Below are 22,594 nucleotides of genomic sequence, written 5' to 3'. Positions count from 1 at the left end.
GCCCACGGTTTTATCTCGTTCTGAAAGATGTTTGTTGTTTTTTTTTCCCCTCCCAACTGCTTTTCCCCATTCCAAAGCTATGGTATTTCTTTATCTCCACCTCCCAGCCTTTCTCACACCCTTCGAGGGTTGTTCAGTCTGGAGAAGAGAAGGCTCGGAGGAGACCTGATTGTGGCCTTCCAGTATCTGCAGGGGGCTATAGGAAGTCTGGGGAGGGACTTTTGAGGGTGCCAGGTCGTGATAGGACTGGTAATAGGGAGATTCAGATTGGCTGTGAGGAAGAAGTTCTTCCCCCATGAGGGTGGTGAGAGACTGGCACAGGTTGCCCAGGGAGGTGGTGGAAGCCTCATCCCTGGAGGTTATTAAGGCCAGGCTGGAGGTGGCTGTGAGCAACCTGCTGTAGTGTGAGGTGTCCCTGCCCATGGCAGGGGGGTTGGAACTGGCTGAGCCTGGAGGTCCCTTCCAAGCCTGACAGTTGTGTGGTTCTGTGGAAATGTACCATCACTTACCGACCTCTGGGACTCCCACACAGAGGTGAAGCTCAGCTAAACATTCCCTTAGCTACCCCCTTAGATTCCCACAAAGACCCAGCCTGATATATTGGCATCACCCTGGCAACTACCATGAGGACCCCTTTCCCTCCCCCCCCGGACTCCCCCATGGTGTCCACCCCAGTCCCCACCCCAGGCACATCAGCACCCCTGTCGGTACCCGCCTTGATGCTCTGGCATCTCCAGTATCTATCTACCCCGGTACCTATTCTGCTACCCACCTCAGTGCATCGTTATCCCTGGTGATGCTCACCCTGGTACTCGCCCTGGCACATCAGCACATCGGAGCCCATTCCCTTGCCTCGACATTCACTGTCCCCATCCTGCCACCTACCGGGCACCCACCATCTGCTCACCCTGTTACCCCCCCACCCCGCTACCCACCGGGCACCCAGCGCCCGCACTCGGGCACCCCACTGCAGATCCCCCGCAAGGAGCCGGTCCGAGGCCGGCTGGGCTCGTGACAGGGATGCCCCAGTGTGCTCACCGCCTCCGAGAGCCCTTTCAGGGCAAAAAACCTCCCAACCCCCTACCCTCCCCCTTTACAATGCCCCGCGGGCGGGAGGGGGCCAAAGAGCACTGTCGCTTTAAAGGGCCGGGGAACGCCCGCGCGGTGCACGCCGGGAGTTGTAGTCCATCGCTAAGCCAACCCCTGTGACCTTGCCCAGGGCCTGGACCACAAGTCCCAGCGCGCACCGCGCGGGCCGGCAGCCATGGCGGCGGAGTGGAGCGGCGTCCTTCTCACCTGCCAGCGCGGAGGCTGCGTCGCCGCCTTCCAGCGAGGCAAGCGCCGGGGCTGCTCATCTCCCTCTCCCCGCCCTAGAGCGACCGAGCCGGGTGATGCCAGCCCTCAGCGCCGCCGCCTTCTCGCTTGGCAGAGCTGGAGGTTCGCCGGCTGAGGGGCGGCCTGGGCCCGCGTCCCCCCCCCGCTCCTCCTGGCCGTGGAGGATCCCTGGGACCACCTGGGCAGCGGCGGGGCCACCCTCAACGCCTTGCTGGTGGCGGCCGAGCACCTCAGCGCCAGGGCGGGATGCACGGTGAGGGACCTTTCCCGGGCTGGGGACGGGCGTGTAGCAGGCTGGCAGCTCCTAGTGGAGGCTGGGAGCGGGAGGAGGAAGTGGCTGTCCCGTTCTGGGAGAGAGGGAGTGGGGTGGTAGCTGCTGGTGCGCCCGGGGAGCCCGCAAGCAGGAGAAGGAGGTGGCTGTCCCATCTTGGGAGCTGGCTGGCAGCTGCTGGGGAGAGGCTGGAAGTGGGACTGGGGAGCTGTTGCATCCCTGCTTTGCTCTCTTAGGTGGTGAGCTCAGACGTCCTGAGGGAAGCCCACATCCTCATCCTGCACATGGTGAGAGCTGCCCCCGCTCGGCATCCCTCTGCCGCGCCCTCGGCGCCCCTCCGCCGCGCTCTCTCCATCCCTCTGCCTCACTCTCGGCGTCCCTCTGCCGCGCTCTCCGCATCCCTCTGCCGCGCTCTCCGCATCCCTCTGCCGCGCTCTCCGCATCCCTCTGCCGCGCTCTCTCCCTCCCCGTGACCCCTCGGCGCCCCTCCGCCGCGCTCTCTGCATCCCTCTGCCGCGCTCTCTCCCTCCCCATGACCCCTCGGCGTCCCTTGTCCTGCCAGGGCCGAGACTTCTCCTTTGATGACTGTGGCAGGGCCTTCACCTGCCTGCCTGTGGAGGAGCCCAATGCCCAGGCTGAAGCTCTGGTCTGCAACCTGGACAGCCTGCTGAAGACTATGACATACCAGGTCTGCGTGGCCTCTGGGATGGGGCGGGGGGGGCTGGGCTCAGCTGCCCCTGAATCCGTCAGGCTGCCTTCAACTGGCTCCCAGCATGTTGGGAAGGCTGCTGGGTGCCCTGTGAGGGCCAAGCCCTTTCTGTGCCACCCCTGGGCACGACGTGGCCCTTCTCTTGGCAGCTCTGTGTGGGTTCCCCACCTGGCGTGTGGGTCTGCAGCACTGACATGCTCCTCACTGTGCCCTCAGCACCAGGTGAGCGGTGCCAGCCTTGCTTCCAGCACGCAGTTCTGCCTGGGACAAGGGTTGGAGCTTGCAGTGGCAGGGCCTGTGCCATGCTCCCATGAAGGGTGTGGATGCTTGGCACTGCTGACCTATGAGTGGTCAGGAGCATCCCTTGTGCCCACAGCAAGGTGCCTGCGGGCCCGGTTCTCAGGCAGCTGTGCCCAGGGTGGGCTATGTACGCTGCCCCAGGGGGCTACTGGTCTCTGTGCCTCTCCCCAGGGATCAACTGGGATGGCTTCCAGGGTGTCAGAGTGATTGCAGTGCCCGGGAGCCAGGCGTATGCCAGGAACCACGGAGTCTACCTCACTGATGAGCAGGTGAGAAGCCCTTCCAGGGACATCCCTCGGAGGCACAGGGAGCGCCACCCCTTCGCTCCCTTGAGGCCCCAGCCCTGCCGCAGCTGCTTGGCTTGGGGGGGCCCTGGAGAGCTCATCAGGGTGGTCTCACCCCAGGGGCTGGTCCAGGACATCATCTACAAAGGCACAGAAGCCCAGATCCAGCAGTGCGCGGGGGCCGGCAGCACCGTCCCGCTGGTATGGCGCGGCCGGGGCGCCGGTGGCTGTGCCAGCCCCGTCCCTGGTGTCGCCGTGGCCGTGCCCTCAGCCCTGCCGTGCCCTGGCAGGTCTCGGGGGTGGTTTTCTTCTCCTCGGATGCCGCCGAGCAGCTCCTGGCCACTCACGTTGTCCCCCCTCTGGACGCCTGCACCTACCTGGGGCTGGACTCGGGGGCACCACCCATCCAGGTGACAGCCCCTCCGTGGGGGGCAGGACCCCTCCCCTTGCCCCGCTGCTGTTGCTGCGCTGGGGCACCTCCGCAGGGCCCCTGTGCCTCGCTGCCGCCCCAGAGGCGGGTGGGACAGGACAGGAGCACCCAGCAGCAGGGTAGGGTGGGGGGGGTCAGGGTCAGGCCGCCTCCAACGGGTCCCTTCTCCCCCCAGCTCTCCCTCTTCTTCGACGTGGTGCTGTGCATGGCGGCAGGGGTGGCAGAGGAGGCCTTTGTGAAGGGCGGTGGCGATGCCAGCGTGCGGAGTGCCCGCTCTGTGCTGTGGGCAGCTCTCCGTGCCTTCCCTCTCAGCATGGGTGGGTGCAGGCGATGCCACCCGGCCCTGAGCCCCCCTCCTCTTGCCTGCCTGGGGAGGGCAGGGCCTGGCACCACGGGTTTCCAGGTCTCCTCTCAGCCTTGGTTCCCAGGGGTGTGAGCTGAGCCATGGGTGGTGGTGGTCTCCCCTCCAGCCTGCATCCCTGACGCCTCCTACGACTACCTGAGCACCTCTGCCAGCGACCACATCCGCAGCCTGACCCTGCTGCCCGGCTCTGCCAGCCACCTGCCCTTCTGCCCCACAGCCCACTCCCACGTGGAGGTAGGTCCTGCAGCCTCAGCCTGGCCCACGCAGGGCTTTCATGCAGGCAGGGAGTCATCAGGGTTGGAGAAGACCTCTGAGGTTGTCGAGTCCAACCTCCTACCCGACACCTCCATGACCTGCTAGACCCACTGGAGGTTCCTGCTCTGGGTGGTGTGGCCAGAGCTTGGTCCCACGTGCCTCTCTGTCCTTTCTTTGGCAGCAACCCTGTCTGCTGGAGGAAGGTTCTTCAGTCACCAACTGCTTGCTGGAAGGAGCTGTTCGGCTAGCAGCTGGCAGTGTCCTCCAGCACTGTCACCTTCAGGTACGTGGCTGGGGCGAAGGTGACTCCAGGTTCTCAGAATGGGCAGCAAGGGTGAGGTGGCTCTGGCTGGGATGGAGGACCCACAGCTGTGAGATCTGGGGTGCCTTGCCCTTTCAGAGATGCCTTTTGCCTGGTGCTGAGGGCTCCAGGGGTTGTCACCACTCCCCAGGCAAGGAGAGGAGGCTGTCACCACTGGGGTGTCCCCTTCCTGGGGGCCTAGGCAGACCCTGTCCTTGGGGACTCTGTCACAGCTGTAAGCCCTGGAGGGTGTCACCTGGCCTCTGCCTCTGGCTGGCCCCAGCTTGTCCCCCAGGGCGGTTGTGCCCTTCCGAGGTGGGCATCTGGTTTGGTGGCTGCCCTGGGGCCAAGCTGTGGCACTAAGCACCCTGCTGCCTCCTCCACAGGGTCCCCTGGATGTTGGGCCTGGCTGCCTCATCTCAGGCCTCCCCTCAGGCTCCTCCCCAGCCCTGCAGGGCTGTCACCTGCAGGATGTTGTCCTTCAGGGCCACCATGTCCAGCTGCACGACCTGCCCTGCCGCGTCTTCACCCTCACCGGCCGCCTCGACGACTGGCAGGTATGGGGGGTGGCAAGGTGGTATGGGGGTGGCAAGGTGGCATGGGGGTGGCAAGGTGGCTCGGGGCTCCCTCTGAAGCCAGGCTGCCACCACCAGCCTCTCTGTCCCCCTGGCAGAGCCCTGCTGAGGAGGCCACCTACCTGAACGTGCCCTGGGCCGAGTTCTTCCGTCGGACAGGCATACGGTGGGTGCCCTGTGCCAGGCCAGGCAAGTGGGGAGCTGTCACGGCCACCCCAGCCCATCCTCTGTGCCCTCTTCCCCCCCTGGAAGGTGTCCCAGAGGCCTGGGTGCTGAAGGGCTGCCTCTCCCCCAGGGAAGGGGACCTGTGGGCCGCGGAGCTGGCGGGGAGCAGCCGCTGCCTGCTGAGCGCCCGGCTGTTCCCGGTGCTGCACGCCCGCCAGGCGCTGGGGCTGGAGGATGTGCTGTGGCTGCTGGCCCCGGCGGCGCCCGGCGAGCGGCTGGCACGCTGGAGGGCAGCCTGGCGCATGTCCTGGCAGGAGCTGCTGCCCTGCCTGGACAAGGCGGCCGAGCTGGGTGCCCGCCGGGCGCTCTTCTTCCTGCAGGGGCGGCGCAAGGTGCGGAGGGTGCTGCTGGGGCGGCAGGACAGCAGCCTCCTGCCCCTGGCCCGCAGTGCTGCCCAGGAGGGCTACCACCAGGCCCTGCTGGGCACGCTGGATGAGGGTGAGCTGGGCTTCTCTGAGCTGTTTCTTGTGTCTCTGGGCTGCTTGGTGCTCCCCACCCCCTTCAGCCACCCCCAGGGCATCGGACAAGGCAGTGTGACCAGCAGGCCAAGGCAGGTTCCCCTCCCCCTCTGCCCCAGGGAAGCCGTGCCTGGACTGCTGGGGCCAGTTCTGGGCTCCCCAGTTCAAGAGAGGCAGGGAACAACTGGAGAGAGTCCAGCAGAGGCTGCAAAGCTGCTGAGGGGCATGGAGCAGCTCTGTGAGCAGCAAAGGCTGAGAGCCCTGGGGCTGAGAGCCTGCAGAAGAGCAGCCCCAGAGGGGAGCTGAGCAATGCTTAGCAAGAGCTAAAGGGTGGGGGCAAGAGGCTAGGGCCAGGCTCTTGTCAGTGGTGCCCAGGACAAAGGGCAATGGGCAGGAACCCAGGAGGTTCCATTTGAACAGGAGGAGGAACTTGTTTGGTGTGAGGGTGCTGGAGGCCTGGAGCAGGCTGCCCAGAGAGGTTGTGGAGTCTCCTCTGGGGAGAGTCCAACCCCAGCTGGATGTTGTGCTCCTGGGCAAGCTGCTGTGGGGGCCCTGCTTTAGCAGAGGGCTCGGACTGGATGATCTCCAGAGGTCCTTTCCAATCCCCAGCACGCTGGGGGCTGTGAGTCCCTCTCTCTGCAGTCCCTTCTCCCAGAAGCAGTGAGTGCAGGCTGGCTGTGCCTTTGCTGCCTTCCCTGTCCTTTCCAGTGGCCTCCAGCAGCGGTGATGCCGGCATCGCGGCGCGGGCGCTGGCCTGCGTGGCGGAGGTGCTGGGCTGCATGGCACGAGGGGAAGGCGGCTTGAGGAGTGGCCCTGCTGCCAACAGGGAGTGGGCATCGGCTTTCAGGCGCCTGGAGAGCGGGGACATTGCTGGTGGGGTCCAGGAGCTGGCTGCTGAGAGGCAGAAGTGGATGAGCAGGTGAGGCTGGGGCTGGTGAGGCTGGGGCTGGTGAGGAGGTGAGGCTGGGGCTGGCGAGGCTGGGGCTGGCAAGGAGGAGAGGCTGGGGCTGGGGAGGAGGTGAGGCTGGGGCTGGCAGGGAGGAGAGGCTGGGGCTGGGGAGGAGGAGAGGCTGGGGCTGGCAGGGAGGAGAGGCTGGGGCTGGCAGGGAGGAGAGGCTGGGGCTGGCGAGGCTGGGGCTGGCGGGGAGGTGAGGCTGGGGCTGGCAAGGAGGAGAGGCTGGGGCTGGGGAGGAGGAGAGGCTGGGGCTGGCAGGGAGGAGAGGCTGGGGCTGGGGAGGAGGAGAGGCTGGGGCTGGCAGGGAGGAGAGGCTGGGGCTGGCAGGGAGGAGAGGCTGGGGCTGGCGAGGCTGGGGCTGGCGGGGAGGTGAGGCTGGGGCTGGCAAGGAGGTGAGGCTGGGGCTGGGGAGGAGGAGAGGCTGGGGCTGGCAGGGAGGAGAGGCTGGGGCTGGCGAGGCTGGGGCTGGCGGGGAGGTGAGGCTGGGGCTGGCAAGGAGGTGAGGCTGGGGCTGGCAAGGAGGTGAGGCTGGGGCTGGTGAAGAGGAGAGGCTGGGGCTGGTGAAGAGGAGAGGCTGGGGCTGGTGAGACTGGGGCTGGCGAGGAGGAGAGGCTGGTGGGGAGGTGAGGCTGGGGCTGGTGTGCAGCTGCTGGAGCACTGCAGCCAAGGAGCTGCTCTGGGGGGGGCTCAGCACCTCTCTCTGGGGGGGGGGGGTTCAACATCTCTCTCTGCGGGGGGGGGCTCAGCACCTCTCTCTGGGGGGGGTGGCTCAGCACCTCTCTCTGGAGGGGGCTCAGCACCTCTCTCTGGGGGGGGGGCTCAGCACCTCTCTCTGGCGGGGGGGCTCAGCACCTCTCTCTGTGGGGGGTGGCTCAGCAGCTCTCTCTTCCCCCAGCCCAGCCTTACTGGTGAGAGCAGCTCGACATTACGAGGGGGCAGAGCAGATCCTGGTCCGGCAGGCAGTGATGTCCTCGTGCCGGTTTGTCACCCTGGGGCACGCCGAGCTGCCACCCATGGGGCACTGGGTGCAGGTGGCCTGTCCGGCCCGCCTGGACCTCTCTGGTGAGCGTGTCCCTCCACGGTCCCTGTCTCACCCCCGGGGTGTTGGCAGGGCAGGAGGAAGTGGCTCTCAGTCCCACCAGGTTCAGGTTGGACGTGAGGAACAGCTTTTTGGCTGCAGAAGGGTTGTGAGGGCCTGGAACAGGCTGCCCAGTGCAGTGGTGGAGTTCCCCCAGCCCTGGAGATATGGTGCTGAGGGCCCAGGTGCTTCTCTGCAAAAGAGAAGGCTGAGAGGGGGGATCTGAGCAATGTCTATGAGTAACTGAAGGGTGAGTAGCGAGAGGAAGGGTCCAGGCTCTTTTCAGTGGTGACCCCTGGCAGGGCAAGGGGCAGTGGACACAAACTGGAACCCAGGAGGCTCCACCTCAACGTGAGGAGAATCTTCTTTGGTGGGAGGGTGCTGGAGCAGGCTGCCCAGAGAGGTTGGGGAGTCTCCTTCCCTGGAGGCTTTCAAAACCCATCTGGCTGTGTTCCTGGGTCACCTGCCCTAGGTGACCTTGCAGGGCAGGGGGGGTTGGACTTGGATGATCACAGAACCATTCAGGTGGGACACAGAGCCTCAGGAGCACCAAGTCCAACCCAGAACCCTACTCACCCCTAAACCATAGCCCCGAGCACCACATCCAAACCACCCTGAACCACATCCAGGCTTTGGACTCCACCACCTCCCTGGGCAGCACATTCCAATCCCTGACCTCTCTTTTCTGTGCAAATCTTTCTCTCTGGAGGTCCCTTCCCCACCCCCACCCCCACCCCATCACCCTGCGACGCTGCGGTTCGGTGGTGGCTTAAACGGTTGGGGTTTGCTGATCTCAATCAAAGGCCTCTTCCAACCTAACCAGTTCTACACTGGGGGGGGAGGGGGGCCTGGGGAGAGAGAAGCTGGAGGGCTGCTGTGTTAGGTGCTGGTGTGCTTGCAGGGGGCTGGAGTGACACCCCCCCCATCACCTACGAGCACGGGGGGGCCGTGGTGGACCTGGCGGTGCTGGTGGACGGCTGCCGGCCCATCGGGGCCCGGGTGCGCCGCATCGCCCAGCCCCAGCTGCGCCTGCTCAGCCTGGGGGCCACGGCCACCCAGCTGCTGTGCCAGGAGCTGGAGCACTTGGAGGATTACTGCCAGCCCCATGCACCAGGTGAGGTAACACCCCCCCCCCAAAGCCCTGGCTGGGCCCCCTTTTCTGGGGGGGGGGGCAGGCTGGGGCGAGGGAGAAAGGCGGCAGCGCGGCACGCGGCGGCTCTGCTTTCTGTGTTCCCAGGAGCCCTGCTGAAAGCTGCCTTCATCTGCACCCAGGTGGTGCAGTTCCCCTCTGAGAAACCCCTGAGGGCCCAGCTCATGGAGAACTTCGGGGGTGGCTTCGAGGTGCACACTTGGTCCAAGCTGCCCCACGGCTCTGGCCTTGGTAGGTCTACAGGGGAAGTGCTGAGGGAGCTTGGGGTAGGGCGAAGCTTCCTGCTGCCGGCACTGGGATTTGAACATCCTGGGATGTGCTGAGGTGTTTGGGGGAGGGGAGAGCTTCCTGCTGCCAGCACTGGGATGGGCCATCCCCCTTCAGCTCTCAGGAGCGCCCTGGCCTCCTCTGTGTCCCCCTGCAGGCACCAGCAGCATCCTGGCAGGAGCAGTGATGGCCTCTCTGTACCGAGCAGCTGGGAAGGCTGCCAGCACCGAGTCCCTCATCCACGCTGTGCTGCACCTGGAGCAGAGGCTCACAACAGGTAGTGACCGTGGGGTGCAAGCCAGCCCCACGGGCTTGGGGACCTGGTGGTGGCTGAAGAGCCTCTACCCCACAGGTGGTGGTTGGCAGGACCAAGTGGGCGGGCTTGTGCCCGGCATCAAAATCGGGCGGTCGAAGGCCCAGCTGCCGCTCAGGGTGGAGGTGGAGAAGATCTCAGTGCCCCAGGGTTTTACCCAGACCCTCAATGACCACCTGCTGCTGGTCTACACGGGCAAGACTCGCCTGGCACGCAACCTGCTCCAGGTAACCTGGGTGCCCAGGGGTGCTGCAGGCCCTGGTGCCCATTCCCAGCCTTGGCGCCTGTCCCCTCGGCGGCTGCCCAGCTTGGCCGTCTCGGTGGGATCTGGCGGGGAAGGTGGGGGCTGCAGCAGCAGCACCTCCCCAGGTGTGCTGCTGGAGGCCAGCAGGGTGCTGATGAGGACATTCTGGCCTCTTGCAGGATGTGGTGAGGAACTGGTATGCCAGGCTGCCCTCCATCGTGCAGACCGTTGACGTGCTGGTGAGCAACGCTGAGGAGTGTGCCCGGGCCTTGAGGCAAGGTGTGAGCCCCTGTTCCTGCCCCTTCTGAGGACTGAAGGGACACAAAATGCCTTGAGGACAATCTGTGTCAGCCTGGGGGGTGGTGGTGCAGGCTCTTGCAGCTGCAGGAGCCTCAAATCTTCCCCCTAGGCCACTGCCACGTCACAGACAATGCCCCGAGGCTGAGGCTTGAGTGAAGGAAGGAAGGGTTAGAGAGGGCCAGTCTGCCCAGTTAGGGCAGGGATTGGATCTCTGGGCTCAGCACTGGGGAGGCCACAGCTGGAATCCTGGGGTCAGTTTTGGGCCCCTCCCTCCAAGAAGGACAGTTTGGGGCTGGAAGATGGCCAGAGAAGGGCAGCAAAGCTGGGGAAGGGTCTGGAGAACAGGGCTGGGGAGGAGCAGCTGAGGGAGCTGGAGAGGAGGCTGAGGGGAGACCTCACTCTGCAACTCCCTGGAAGGAGACTGGAGCCAGGTGGGGATTGGATTCTTCTCCCCAAGGGCCAAGAGGAAATGGCCTCAGGTTGTAGCAGGGGAGGTTTAGGTTGGAGGTGAGGAACAGTTTGTTTCCTCTCATCCACCCCATGGAGGATTCAGAGTAAACAGCAGTGGGCCAGGGCTGGGTTTGCCTGCTGAGCAGGGAGGAGCTGGGGGAGATGAGCAGGTGGAGCTGGGCAGGAGAGGCATGGAGGGAAGCCAGTCTGGCATCTCCTCTCCTCTCCTCCCCTCCCCAGGGGACCTGCCCCTCCTTGGCAAGTGCCTGGAGCGCTACTGGCAGCAGAAGAAGTGCCTGGCCCCTGGCTGCGAGCCGCTGGCCGTGGGGCGCTTGATGGCTGCCCTGCAGCCCCACGTCCACGGGCAGTGCTTGGCTGGGGCTGGGGGTGGAGGCTTCCTCTACGTCCTAACCAAAGCCCCCAGGCAGAAGGAGGCTCTGCACCACGTTCTGGCACAAACTCAGGTGAGATGTGAGCTCCTGGGGAGCTCCCTGTCACAGAGCACTTGGAACATCTTCCCCCCTGCCCCCCCCCAGCTCTACCCTGAGGGGGCTGAGATTGCTTCGTGCCTCCTCAGCCTTCCCCAGGACCTTGGGGGTGAGGCCAGGTCCCTGTGCTGGCTCCTGCCCCAAGCCATCATTCTCTTTTCTTCTTAGGGGCTCGGCAACTTCAGCATCCACAGCATCGAAGTGGACACGGCTGGCTTCTCTGTGGAGGTTGTGGGATGTGATCCAGAGGATTCTGCTCAGCTGGGAGAGGACAGGGATGTGTGAAGGACTTCCCTGAGCTGCTCCTGCCTGCTAGGCAGGGCAGGGAGCAGCCAGCAGCCTCCTGAAGCAGGGCAATCCCCACAGCTTCAAAGGCAGCTCCAGCAGGTGCCTTAGGTCTTGATGTGGCCTTTTTATGCTGCTACTTGCCCCCAAAACCACAGAGGCTGGAGAAGCTGTAGCAAGCTGGGCAGGCAGAGCCAGCCCTTGGGCCTCCAGGCCGGTTTGGGGGCTTCACTCCAGGTTTCCTGGTTCTCCAAAGGGAAAAGAGCAGCATTTCTGAGGCTGCTTCCAGCAGGAGCCTTCCTGCACCAAGGATGCTCCTGGATGTGGGATCAAGCCCCTCTCCCATGCCAAGGGACTACTTCTGCAGGGAGTTCCTAGACCCTGCAGGCTCTTAGAATAAAAAGGCTTCTTCCCAGCATCTGTTTCATGTCCCTTTGTCCCTAGAAAGGTTCCTTTGGGGGGGGATAACAGAGTCCCAGAATGTGGGAGCACAGCTCTGCCGGGGTGGATGGCATCACCCTCCCCAGCCCTGGCTGTTGGGCAGCACAGGAACCCTGCCAAGCAAGGGGGCTGGCCCCATCTCAGGGGTGTTTGCCTTCATGCTGTGCCAGTGCCAGCTGGGGAGGGAGCAGGAGGATCCTGGGGGAGAAGTGAAATGGGGCATAGCTGCTGTCCTGCAGCTCCCTGCAGGCCCCCAGCCCCACCCACGCACACACACAGATGCTGCCCTGAGGCTGGTGCTCAGCCAGGCGAGGTTTATGTACAGAGCTGTAGAGAGCCAGCAGGCACACAGCCCTGCTCCCTCCAGCAAGGATTTTCCAGGCACCTTCCCAAGGAAATCATCCCTTTTCCCTTCAGCAGAACCAATCCCCCTCACCCACCAGGAGCTTGGGCTTGGCAGGACCCCCCAGCACATCGCCCTCAAACTGATGGCACAGAAGGAGCTTGGCCGTGGGCAGCAGCGCACTCCGGAGACCCCTGTGTGCCCCACACCACAACAGCCCTCCACACTGAGCTGCTCTGTGGCCTCCTGCAGGGCAGCAGGACGAGGGGACAAGCACAACCTTGTCCCTCAGCCCCAGGGAGGGTGTGTTGGGAAGTGTCACACTGCTCTCAGTGCTGCCTTCTTTCTGCTCCCACCCGTGGAGGGTAGCTCTCCCTCCCAGGCCTGGGGCAGCCCTTTGCTCTGAGGAACAGCAGCAGGAGGGCAGCCCAGGCGTCAGCCCATCTCCAGCCTGTCTGACAAAGAGCTGGGCAGGCTCCAGAGCTTCCTCCACTCCCCTCCAGCAGGGTGCTGAGCCCAGGCCCGAGCAGCTACAGGCGCAGGCGTTTGATGTCCTCGCTGCGGAAGTCGATGCGGAGAGCCAGGACCTGCCGCACCTCGGCGGGCGTCAGGCGCCAGGTGAGGGGCCCCGAGTTGGGGCCCCAGTAATCCAGGATCTCTGTCACCTGCAGAGAGAGGGGAGAGCTGCAGCAGACACCTCAGAACCCACCCCACACTCAAACTCTGGCTGCACTGCTCCAGGGGAGCACAGAGGAGGCCTCCAGGATAACTGAGTCCAAGCCTTATCCCAGCACTGCCAGCTCAGCGCCACAGCTCCAGGGCTTTTGAATCCTGCCCCCAGGGATGAGGACTCCACCACTGCCCTGGGCAGCCTGGGCCAGGCCTTGACTACACCCTTTTGGGGAAGAAACTGCTCCTCCTGTCCAACCTAAACCTGCCCTGGGGCAACCTGAGGCTGTTGCATAGAGCTTACTCCTTGGGAGAAGAGACCAATCCCCCACCTAGCTCCTACCTCCCTTCAGCCTCTTGCAGAGGAGGTCTTCAGGGAGCTGCCTGGCACTGAAGTAGACAGAACAGCCTTTGCTGCATCCCTGCTGCATCCCTGCTGCATCCCTGCTGCCACTTAACAACCCATCAGTCAGTCACCCCCTGGGGCAACCCTGCCAGCTCCTCCCCAGCTGTGGCAACATCTGGATGAGCTCAAGTGCCTCCATGGGGAGCCCAGGCAGGGCTTCAGCAGTCCCCCCCCCGCCCAGGGCAGCTCACCCTTTCCAGGTTGAGGATGGTGGCCATCTGGGACAGGCGAGCAAACTTGTCACGGATGGTCCAGGTGGTGACCGTGGTCAGGTAAGCGATCAGAGACCTCAGCTCCTTGTCAAACTGCAGGCCACCAAGCTGTGGGACCAGAGGAGCTCCATGAGCCCTCCAAGCGGGCTCAGGGTTTGTGCCAGACACACAGAGGGGCAGGAGGGGGTTTCTGAGCAGGAGGGAAGAATGTTTTACTGCTGCTTCAAGGGGCTGCTGTTCAGACCCAGCTTAGAAGCCAGCTGCCCTAGGGGAACCATGGACTGGTTTGGGTGGGAAAGGACCCTCACAGCTCATAGCTATGTCAGCAGGGACATAGGCAACTAGAGCAGGTTGCTCAGAGCCCCAGACAACCTGGCCTGGAATGGTTCCAGGCCTGGGGCCTCTCCCACCTCTCTGGGCAACCAGATGACAGAACTAACTGGGCTGGGAAAGACCTTCGAGGTCACCAAGCCCAACCTCTCACCCAGCACCATCTGATCAACTCAACCATGGCACCAAGGGCCTCAGCCAGGCTCTGCCTAAACACCTCCAGGGATGGGGACTCCACCCTGGGCAGCACATCCCAAGGGTCAATCACTCCTTCAGTGAAGAACTTCTTCCTAGCATCCAGCTCAAGCCTCCCCTGGAGCAGCTTGAGACTGTGTCCCCTCCTGTCAGTGCTTGCCTGGGAGAAGAGACCAACCCCCTCCTGGCTACAAGCTTCCTTTCAGGTAGCTGTAGAGAGCAATAAGGTCCTCCCTGAGCCTCCTCTTCTTCAGGCTCAACACCCCCAGCTGCCTCAGCCTCTCCTCACAGGGCTGTGCTCCAGGTCGTTGATGCAAGCTCCAGGGCTCCTTCCAGGTTCTTGATGCAAGCTCTTCCCAAGCCCCATCAGAAACCAGCCTTGGAGCTTCTCTGAGGGCTGCCATTTGCCTCTGCCCTGCCCCATCCCTTGCCTGAGGGTGTGCTGCTGGAGGGGTGGCAGCCTGCAGGGCAGGGGACAGCGTTTTGCTTACCCTGCTGAAGGTGGATTTGAGCAGCACCTTCTCCAGTTCGATGGCAATGAGGCTGGTCATGAGGCCAGTGAGGGTGTCATAAATCACTGGAGAGAGTCCAGCCTGCAAGCAGAAACCACAAACCTCTGCCCTGCTCATCACAACCAACCAGAGGGCCACAGACCCACCCCCCACCCCAAGCCTGCCAGGGCCTTCAAATAAAGGCCCATCCCTTGCAGGCTCAGCCAGTGGGAATCACAGAACATCAGGGGTGGGAAGGGACCTCCAGAGGTCATCCAGTCCAAGCCCCCTCTGCCAGAGCAGGGTCACCCAGGGTGTTCTGCACAGGAAGGCATCCAGGTGGGGTTGGAAAGTCCCCACAGAAGACTCCCCAACCCCCCTGGCAGCCTGCTCCAGGGCTCTGTCACCCTCACTGGAAAGTTTCTCCTCCTGTTGAGGTGAAGTCTTCTCTGTTCCAGTTTGCATCCATTGGTCCTTGGCTCATTGCTGTGCACCACCCACCAGAGCTTGGCTCCCTCCTCTTGCCCCCCACCCCTCAGCTATTGATAGACATTGATCAGATCCCCTCTCAGCCTTCTCCTCTCCAGACTCAACAGCCCCAGGGCTCTCAGTCTCTCCTCACAGGGGAGCTGCTCAAGTCCCCTAATCATCCTCAGGGCTCTCCCTTGGCCTCTCTCCAGCAGGTCTCTGTCTCTCTTGACCGGGGGAGCCCAAAACTGGACACAGGATTGCAGCTGTGGTCTGAGCAGGGCAGGGCAGAGGGGCAGCAGAGCCTCCCCAGCCCTGCTGGCCACACTTTCCTTGCTGCACCCCAGGATCCCATTGGCTCTCTTGGCCCCCAGGGCACATTGCTGGCCCATGCAGAACTGAACTTGCTGCACTCCAAGGTCCTTCTCCATGGAGCTGCATGGAGCAGCATGGAGCAGCCTCCCCAGCCCTGCTGGCCACACTTTCCTTGCTGCACCCCAGGATCCCATTGGCTCTCTTGGCCCCCAGGGCACATTGCTGGCCCATGCAGAACTGAACTTGCTGCACTCCAAGGTCCTTCTCCATGGAGCTGCTCTCCAGCAGGGCAGCTCCTCACCTGTCCTGGTGCCTGCTGTTGTTCCTCCCCAGATGCAGGGCCCTGCACTTGTCCTGACTGAGCTTCATGAGCTTTGCCTGTAGCACAGCCTGAGGGGGTGTCAGCCACCCCCACCCCCCCCCAGTTTTGGATCACCAGCAAACCTGCTGAGGGCACACAGAAGAGCACCACAGAAGAGACCCAGGTTGCAAAGAGGCTTTGAGAACCCCAGGGGGGGAAAAGGCTGGACTGGCTCTCCAAGAGCCCTCTGGGGCACCAGAGGACAGCTCTGCCCATGGGAGGAGCTGGGAGATGCAGCTGGAATTCTAGCCCAAGCCTGGCAGGCTGCCAGGTGCCCCTCTCCTCACCTTGAACTCTGTCATCTGCTGCTCCAGGTTGAGGATGAACTGCTGCACCCAGGGATCGTTGGCTTCGTAGTCACTGAACTCCTCCTGGCAGTGAAACACAGAAAGGCTTCCTGAGGGAGCCTGCCCTGAAGAGCAGCAAGGGAGGCCTCCCCTGCAGCAGCTCTACCCCCCTTCCCTGTTTCCCTCAAGCTCTTCTCCAGCCAAGGCCTAGCTGCAGAGCAAGTTAGAATAGGATAGGACAGGGCAGAATAGGACAGGAGAGAATGGGAGAGGACAGTTGGAAAAGACCTTTGAGATCATCAAGTCCAACCTATCACCCAACACCTCCTGACTGCTAAACCATGGCACCAAGGGCCTCAGCCAGGCTCTGCCTAAACACCTCCAGGGATGGGGACTCCACCACCTCCCTGGGTAGCACGTTCCAATAGCCAGTCTCTCTTGCTGGGAAGAACTTCTTCCTCCCCTCCAGCCTAAACCTCCCCTGGCACAGCTTGAGACTATGTCCTCTTGTTCTGGTGCTGCTTGCCTGGGAGAAGACCCCAACTCCCACCTGGCTACAACCTCCCTTCAGGGAGTTGCAGAGAGCAAGAAGGTCTCCCCTGAGCCTCCTCTTCTCCAGGCTAAACCACCCCAAGCTTCCTCAGCCTCTCCTCACAGGGCTGTGCCCCAGACCCCTCCCCAGCTTTGTTGCCCTTCTCTGGACACAGGACTCAAGGTGTGGCCTAACCAGTGCTGAGCACAGGGCACAATGACCTCATCTGCCAGCTCTCTCAGCACCTAGGATGGATCCCATCCAGTCCCCAGCTTTGTTGCCCTTCTCTGGACACCTTCCAGCAGCTCAACCTCTTTCCTAAGCTGAGGAGCCCAGAGCTGGACACAGGACTCAAGGGGTGGGTGTGATGCTACTGCTCTGTGCTGAGGAAACAGCAGAGGACTGAGGGGAAAGGAGACAGTGGCTGCTCCAGGAGTGCAGCTGAGCAGAGGAGAAGGGAGGGCAAAGCAGGGCTGGGAGCAGGGCAGGGCAGGCAGAATGAACAGGGCAGGGAGAGCAGAACCTGGCCGTGAGTGGGGCAGGGAGGGCTCAGCCCGGCCGGGAGCGGGGCAGGGAGGGCACAGCCCGGCCGGGAGCGGGGCAGGGAGGGCACAGCCCGGCCGGGAGCGGGGCAGGGAGGGCACAGCCCGGCCGGGAGCGGGGCAGGGAGGGCACAGCCCGGCAGGGAGCGGGGCAGGGAGGGCACAGCCCGGCCGGGAGCGGGGCAGGGAGGGCACAGCCCGGCCGGGAGCGGGGCAGGGAGGGCTCAGCCCGGCCGGGAGCGGGGCAGGGAGGGCACAGCCCGGCCGGGAGCGGGGCAGGGAGGGCTCAGCCCGGCCGGGAGCGGGGCAGGGAGGGCACAGCCCGGCCGGGAGCGGGGCAGGGAGGGCTCAGCCCGGCCGGAAGCAGGGCAGGGAGGGCTCAGCCCAGTTGGGAGCAGGGCAGGGAGGGCAGAGCCGGGTGGGGAGCAGGGAAGGGAGGGCAGAGCAGGGCTGGGAGCAGAGGATGCTGAGCCTCACCTCCTCGATGTTGTGGGAGACAGAGAGGAAGAGGTTGATCCAGGGCTTCACTTGGGGTTTGATGGCTGTGCTGTTCAGCTCGTTGAGCCCTTCCTGAGGGGGGAGAGGAAGAGGTGTGAGGGTTGTGCAGCAGCCAGGCTGTCCTTACTCTGCCTCCCATCCTCAATGCAAGCTGGGGACACCAACTCAGAGCTCTGCACAGGAGGCTGAGCCCACAAGCCCCAGATCTCTGCCAGAGGACCAGAGATGTGGTGGAGGCCCCATCCCTGGACACATTCAAGGTCAGACTTGATGGGGCTCTGAGCAATCTGCACTAGTTGGAGGTGTCCCTGCTGACTGCAGGCTGGTTGGAGGAGATGACCTTTGAGGGTCCCTTCCAACCCAATGCCTCCTCTGATTGTGTGGCTCTGAGGGCACCACAGCACCAAGAGGAGGAAGGATGTTGGCCCAGCAGCTGCCCTTGTGCCGATCTGCAGCCTGCCCTGAAGGGCTCCTGCTTCCCCCAGCCCTGCCCACACAGCTCCCAGAGGCTTCCTGGGCAGGAGAGAGGCTTCCACTTCCCAGCCCACCAGGGCAGAGAAGGGCACACAGACAACAGCCGGGGGGGAGGCAGCGATTGCACTCAACCTCCAGTGCAGCTCAGCTCAGTGGGAGAAGCTAAAAGGAGGCTAAAAGCTGGAACCACAGCTGGTGCCCTGCATTAATCATGAGCCCAGCACATCCCAGCTCCCCCTCCCTGCAGCAGGGTGTCAGCAAAGGCTGCCTCTGGCTGCTTCAGTGCTGAGAGAGCTCATTGAAAGCCTTCTCCTGCCACCCACCCACCCCCGTGTGGCTCAGCAGGAGGGCCAGAAAGCTTCCCCAGCATGAAGCTCTCCAGCTACCTGCTGCTGCCTGGCATTTGTTGGGAGTTTTTAACTCCAACTGGCATTTCTGAGCAGGCCCTGCTGGCATTTGTCCTTTCCCAAGGCAAACTGAATGTGTGTGTGTGGTGTGTGACTCAGGCAGCAAAGGAGCTTTGCTGCTCAGCCTCTCGCTTGCTCTGCAGCTGGTGGAGCCTGGCTGGAGAGTTTTACTCCTTTATTGATGAGCTCTTTGGTTTCCTTGCTGACCACAGGCCTCCAGAGGGTTTGCTGGCAGCAGCAGCAGCAGCATGGAGGCACCTGGCTGCAGGCAGCTGCAGAGCCAAGCAAAAGCAGGCTGGCCCCTCTGAAGTACAAAGCTGATGGCAAGCCTGGGGCCAAATAGTCCCTTTCAGGCCACCAGCATCACAGAACTGTTGAGCTTGGCAGAGACCTCCAAGGTCATCCAACCCACCCCCACCCTGGCCCTCAAACCATGCCCCCAGGTGCCATGGCCACACATTTCTTCAGCACCTCCAGGGATGGTTGTTGTCTTTCCCACCTCCCTCTTCCACTGCCTGACCCAGAGCAGGCTGGAGGAGACTTTTAAGATCATCCAATTCCACCACACCCTCCAGCACCACCATCTCTGTGGCTCTTAAACCCCTCCAGGGATGATGATTCAACCCTCTTCCAGGTCTGGACAGCCCTTCCAGGGGAAAGCTGGCTGGGTGCTTGGCTTTTCCCCTCCCCACCACCACCAGGAGGCTTAGGTCCTCCTGCTCCTCTCTCTGCCACAGAGCACTGTGAAGTTTCAAGGCCCCAGGCCCCAGCATGCCACAGAAGAGTGGGGTCAGCCAGAGAGGCTTCTGCTCCATGCCAAGGAGTGTTTCCCTTTGGGAAAGGAGGTGGAAGCTGAGAGAAGAGCAACTCTTCTCTAGCACCAGCCTGTCCTGACTGCTACCTAGCAGGGCTCTGGAGAACTTGGCAAGGTGATGTGTCATGAGGGAGGATGCAGGAGGAGGTCTACCCCTGCACTCAGCACTGGGGAGGCCACAGCTTGAATCCTGGGGTCAGTTTTGGGGCCTTCACTCCAAGAAGGACATTGAGGAGGTAGAAGAGGGCCAGAGAAGGGCAGCAAAGCTGGGGAAGGGTCTGGAGAACAGGGCTGGGGAGGAGCAGCTGAAGGGGCTAGAGAGGAGGCTGAGGGGAGACCTCACTCTGCAGCTCCCTGGAAGGAGACTGGAGCCAGGTGGGGATTGGATTCTTCTCCCCAAGGGCCAAGAGGAAATGGCCTCAGGTTGTAGCAGGGGAGGTTTAGGTTGGAGGTGAGGAACAGTTTGTTTCCTCTCATCCACCCCGTGGAGGAGTCAAAGTAAACAGCAGTGGGCCAGGGCTGGGTGTGCCTGCTGAGCAGGGAGGAGCTGGGGGAGATGAGCAGGTGGAGCTGGGCAGGAGAGGCATGGAGGGAAGCCAGTCTGGCATCTCCTCTCCTCTCCTCCCCTCCCCAGGGAACTTGGCAAGGTGATGTGTCATGAGGGAGGAGGCAGGAGGAGGTCTACCCCTGCACTCAGCACTGGGGAGGCCACAGCTGGAATCCTGGGGTCAGTTTTGGGGCCTTCACTCCAAGAAGGACAGTGAGGAGGTGGAAGATGCCCAGAGAAGGGCAGCAAAGCTGGGGAAGGGCCTGGGGAGAAGCAGCTGAGGGAGCTGGGGGTGTTCAGCCTGGAGAGGAAGATGCTGAGGGAAGACCTCCTTGCTCTCTACAGCTCCCTGAAAGGAGGCTGGGGTGAGGTGGGGGTTGGTCTCTTCTCCCAGGTGATAGGATGAGAGGAAATGGCCTCCAGTTGCACCAGGGGAGGCTGAGGTTGGAGATTAGGGAGAGCTTCTTCACTGAAAGGGTCACCAGGCACTGGCCCAGGCTGCCCAGGGAGGTGGTGGAGTCCCCATCCCTGGAGGGGTTTAAAAGCTGTTTGGTTGAGGAGCTTCAGGACAGGGCCCAACAGTTGTGCAGAGGGAGATGCTGGGTTGGGGCTGGGCTTGCTGCTCTTCAGGTCTTTTCCAACCAAGTGATTCTTGGGGGAGATGGAGACACCATGAGCATTTCTGCCCCTGAAAATGCTGCACCAAATGCAGCCCTGTGCTGAGAGCAGGCAAATGGAGCAATGCTCCTCCTGGCTCTGCAGCTGCTCTCAGTGCAGTTGAGGTAGCTGCCAGCTGCTGTGGCTGTGCAAACAGGCTGCATCCATTTCCATGCCTCAGCCCTCCCTCATTTACTCCCCTCTGCACCCCTAACTGGAGCCAGATGTGGCCCAGGCCCTGGCCTGAAAGGACTGACAGCAAGCTGGGGGCAGGAGTTGAGCTGTGAGAAGGGAGGAGAGGCTCTGCAGAGGGACCTTGCCAGGCTGGGCAGAGGCCAAGGGCAGGAGATTGAACACAGCCAAGTGCCAGGGGCTGCACTTTGGCCACAGCAACCCCAGGCAGTGCTACAGGCTGGGGGCAGAGTGGCTGAGAGCTGCCAGGCAGAGAGGGAGCTGGGGGTGCTGATTGACAGCTGCCTGAACAGGAGGCAGCAGTGTGCCCAGGGGGCCAAGAAGGCCAAGGGCATCCTGGCCTGCAGCAGGAGCAGTGTGGCCAGCAGGAGCAGGGAGCTCATCCTGCCCTGTGCTCAGCACTGCTCAGGCCACCCCTTGAGTCCTGTGTCCAGCTCTGGGCTCCTCAGGTCAGGAAAGAGGTTGAGCTGCTGGAAGGTGTCCAGAGAAGGGCAAGAAAGCTGGGGAGGGGTCTGGGGCACAGCCCTGTGAGGAGAGGCTGAGGGAGCTGAGGTTGCTTAGCCTGGAGAAGAGGAGGCTCAGGGGAGACCTTCTTGCTCTCTGCAACTCCCTGCAGGGAGGTTGGAGCCAGGTGGGGGTTGGTCTCTTCTCCCAGGCAGCCAGCAGCAGAACAAGAGGACACAGTCTCAAGCTGTGCCAGGGGAGGTTTAGGCTGGAGGTTAGGAAGAAGTTCTTCCCAGCAAGAGAGATTGGCCCTGGGGATGTGCTGCCCAGGGAGGTGGTGGAGTCCCCATCCCTGGAGGGGCTTAGGAAGAGCCTGGCTGAGGCACTTGGTGCCATGGTTGAGTTGATGAGATGGTGCTGGGGGATAGGTTGGGCTGGATGAGCTCAAAGGTCTCTTCCATCCTGGTTCATTCTGCATTCTGATTTCCTGCCTGAGCTCTCCCTGAAGACAATGCCCAGACAGTGCTGCAGGCCAGGGGTAGGGCAGCAGGAGACTCACCTGCAGCAGGTCCCTGAACTTGCTGGAGACAGCAGCCATGTCAGACAGGCAGCTCTCAATCTTGGCCTGGGCCTGCTCACCCCCAAAGCCTTGGCTCAGCAGCTTGCTGCAGTCACTCTGCAGGGAAGAGATCAGCAAGCTGCAGGTTAATAACCCAGGCAGTGCCCTGCCCTGCCCTGCCAGTCACTGAGCTCTGCCCCCAGCACAGGAGAGAAACTCCTGACCCTGTGAAGGCAGAAGCTGCTGCTCCAGAGGGACAGAGGCCAGCAAGAAGCAGAATGTTAGGGGTTGGAAGGGACCTCCAGAGATCAGCCAGTCCAACCCCCCCAATGCCAGAGCAGCAACAGCCAGGGCAGGCCACACAGGAACACACCCAGAGGGGGTTTGAGTGTCTCCAGAGCAGGAGGCTCCACAACCTCTCTGGGCAGCCTGCTCCAGGGCTCTGCCACCTTCACAGTGAAAAGGTTTCTCCTTCTGGTCCTGTGGCTCCTCCTCTGCTCCAGCCTGCCCCCAGTGCCCCTGGTGCTGTCCTTGGCCATCCCTGAGCAGAGCCTGGCTCCAGCCCTGCACATCCTGGCCAAGCTGTCAGCCCCTGGCTGGGACAGCAGCACTCTGAGCTGGGTGAGGAAGTGGCTGGAGGCTGAGCCCAGAGAGTGGTGGTGAATGGTGCCACAGCCAGCTGGCAGCCAGGCACCAGTGCTGTGCCCCAGGGAGCAGTGCTGGGCCCTGTGCTCTTTAACATCTTTATTGATGATCTGGAGGAGGGCATTGAGTCCATCAGCAGTAAATTTGCAGCTGACAGCAAGCTGGGGGCAGGAGTTGATCTGCTGGAGGGTAGAGAGGCTCTGCAGAGGGACCTTGCCAGGCTGGGCAGATGGGCAGAGGCCAAGGGCAGGAGATTGAACACATCCAAGTGCCAGGGGCTGCACTTTGGCCACAGCAACCCCAGGCAGAGCTACAGGCTGGGGGCAGAGTGGCTGAGAGCAGCCAGGCAGAGAGGGACCTGGGGGTGCTGGTTGATGGTAGGATGAACATGAGCCTGCAGTGTGCCCAGGCAGCCAAGAGGGCCAATGGCATCCTGGCCTGCATCAGGAGCAGTGTGGCCAGCAGGAGCAGGGAGGTCATTGTGCCCCTGTACACTGCACTGGTTAGGCCACCCCTTGAGTCCTGTGTCCAGCTCTGGGCTCCTCAGTTTAGGAAGGAGGTTGACTTGCCGGAACGAGTCCAGAGAAGAGCAACAAAGTTGGTGAGGGGTTTGGAGCACAGCCCTGTGAGGAGAGGCTGAGGGAGCTGGGGTTGCTTAGCCTGGTGAAGAGGAGACTCAGGGGAGACCTTATTGCTCTCTACAACTACCTGAAGGGAGGTTGTAAACA

General features: G+C 62.8%; 2 protein-coding genes across 2 annotated transcripts in view; one reads left to right on the top strand and one right to left on the bottom strand.

Moving 5' to 3' along the window:
- Positions 1 to 1,260: 1,260 nt before the first annotated feature.
- Positions 1,261 to 11,447, top strand: FCSK (fucose kinase). Its single transcript, XM_068166625.1, is given in 24 exon segments — positions 1,261 to 1,334; positions 1,430 to 1,470; positions 1,472 to 1,588; positions 1,843 to 1,893; positions 2,169 to 2,294; positions 2,465 to 2,537; positions 2,787 to 2,884; positions 3,020 to 3,100; positions 3,190 to 3,309; positions 3,505 to 3,646; positions 3,800 to 3,927; positions 4,130 to 4,231; positions 4,636 to 4,806; positions 4,923 to 4,990; positions 5,120 to 5,487; positions 6,216 to 6,426; positions 7,358 to 7,524; positions 8,442 to 8,654; positions 8,778 to 8,921; positions 9,115 to 9,234; positions 9,310 to 9,497; positions 9,694 to 9,793; positions 10,505 to 10,728; positions 10,921 to 11,447. Coding segments are annotated over 24 exon segments (3,240 nt in total). The 5' UTR covers positions 1,261 to 1,264; the 3' UTR covers positions 11,038 to 11,447.
- A 325-nt stretch (positions 11,448 to 11,772) lies between these two features.
- Positions 11,773 to 22,594, bottom strand: part of COG4 (component of oligomeric golgi complex 4) — a 37,205-nt gene continuing 26,383 nt past the window's right edge. The window contains exons 14-19 of the mRNA XM_068166546.1: positions 21,222 to 21,338; positions 17,107 to 17,199; positions 15,556 to 15,639; positions 14,125 to 14,226; positions 13,088 to 13,216; positions 11,773 to 12,486 (exon numbers count right to left, since the gene is read on the bottom strand). Coding sequence (XP_068022647.1) covers positions 12,352 to 12,486; positions 13,088 to 13,216; positions 14,125 to 14,226; positions 15,556 to 15,639; positions 17,107 to 17,199; positions 21,222 to 21,338 — 660 coding nt within the window. The 3' untranslated portion in view covers positions 11,773 to 12,351. The remainder of the gene's footprint in view (positions 12,487 to 13,087; positions 13,217 to 14,124; positions 14,227 to 15,555; positions 15,640 to 17,106; positions 17,200 to 21,221; positions 21,339 to 22,594) is intronic.

The sequence above is a fragment of the Melanerpes formicivorus genome, unplaced genomic scaffold (genome assembly GCF_026170545.1).
Source record: "Melanerpes formicivorus ecotype bairdi unplaced genomic scaffold, bMelFor1.0.p_v2 SCAF_102, whole genome shotgun sequence".
In the NCBI taxonomy this organism is placed as follows: domain Eukaryota; kingdom Metazoa; phylum Chordata; class Aves; order Piciformes; family Picidae; genus Melanerpes; species Melanerpes formicivorus.
The sequence above is the reverse complement of the archived record's forward strand: the minus strand, read 5'-3'. Positions and strand labels throughout refer to the sequence as shown.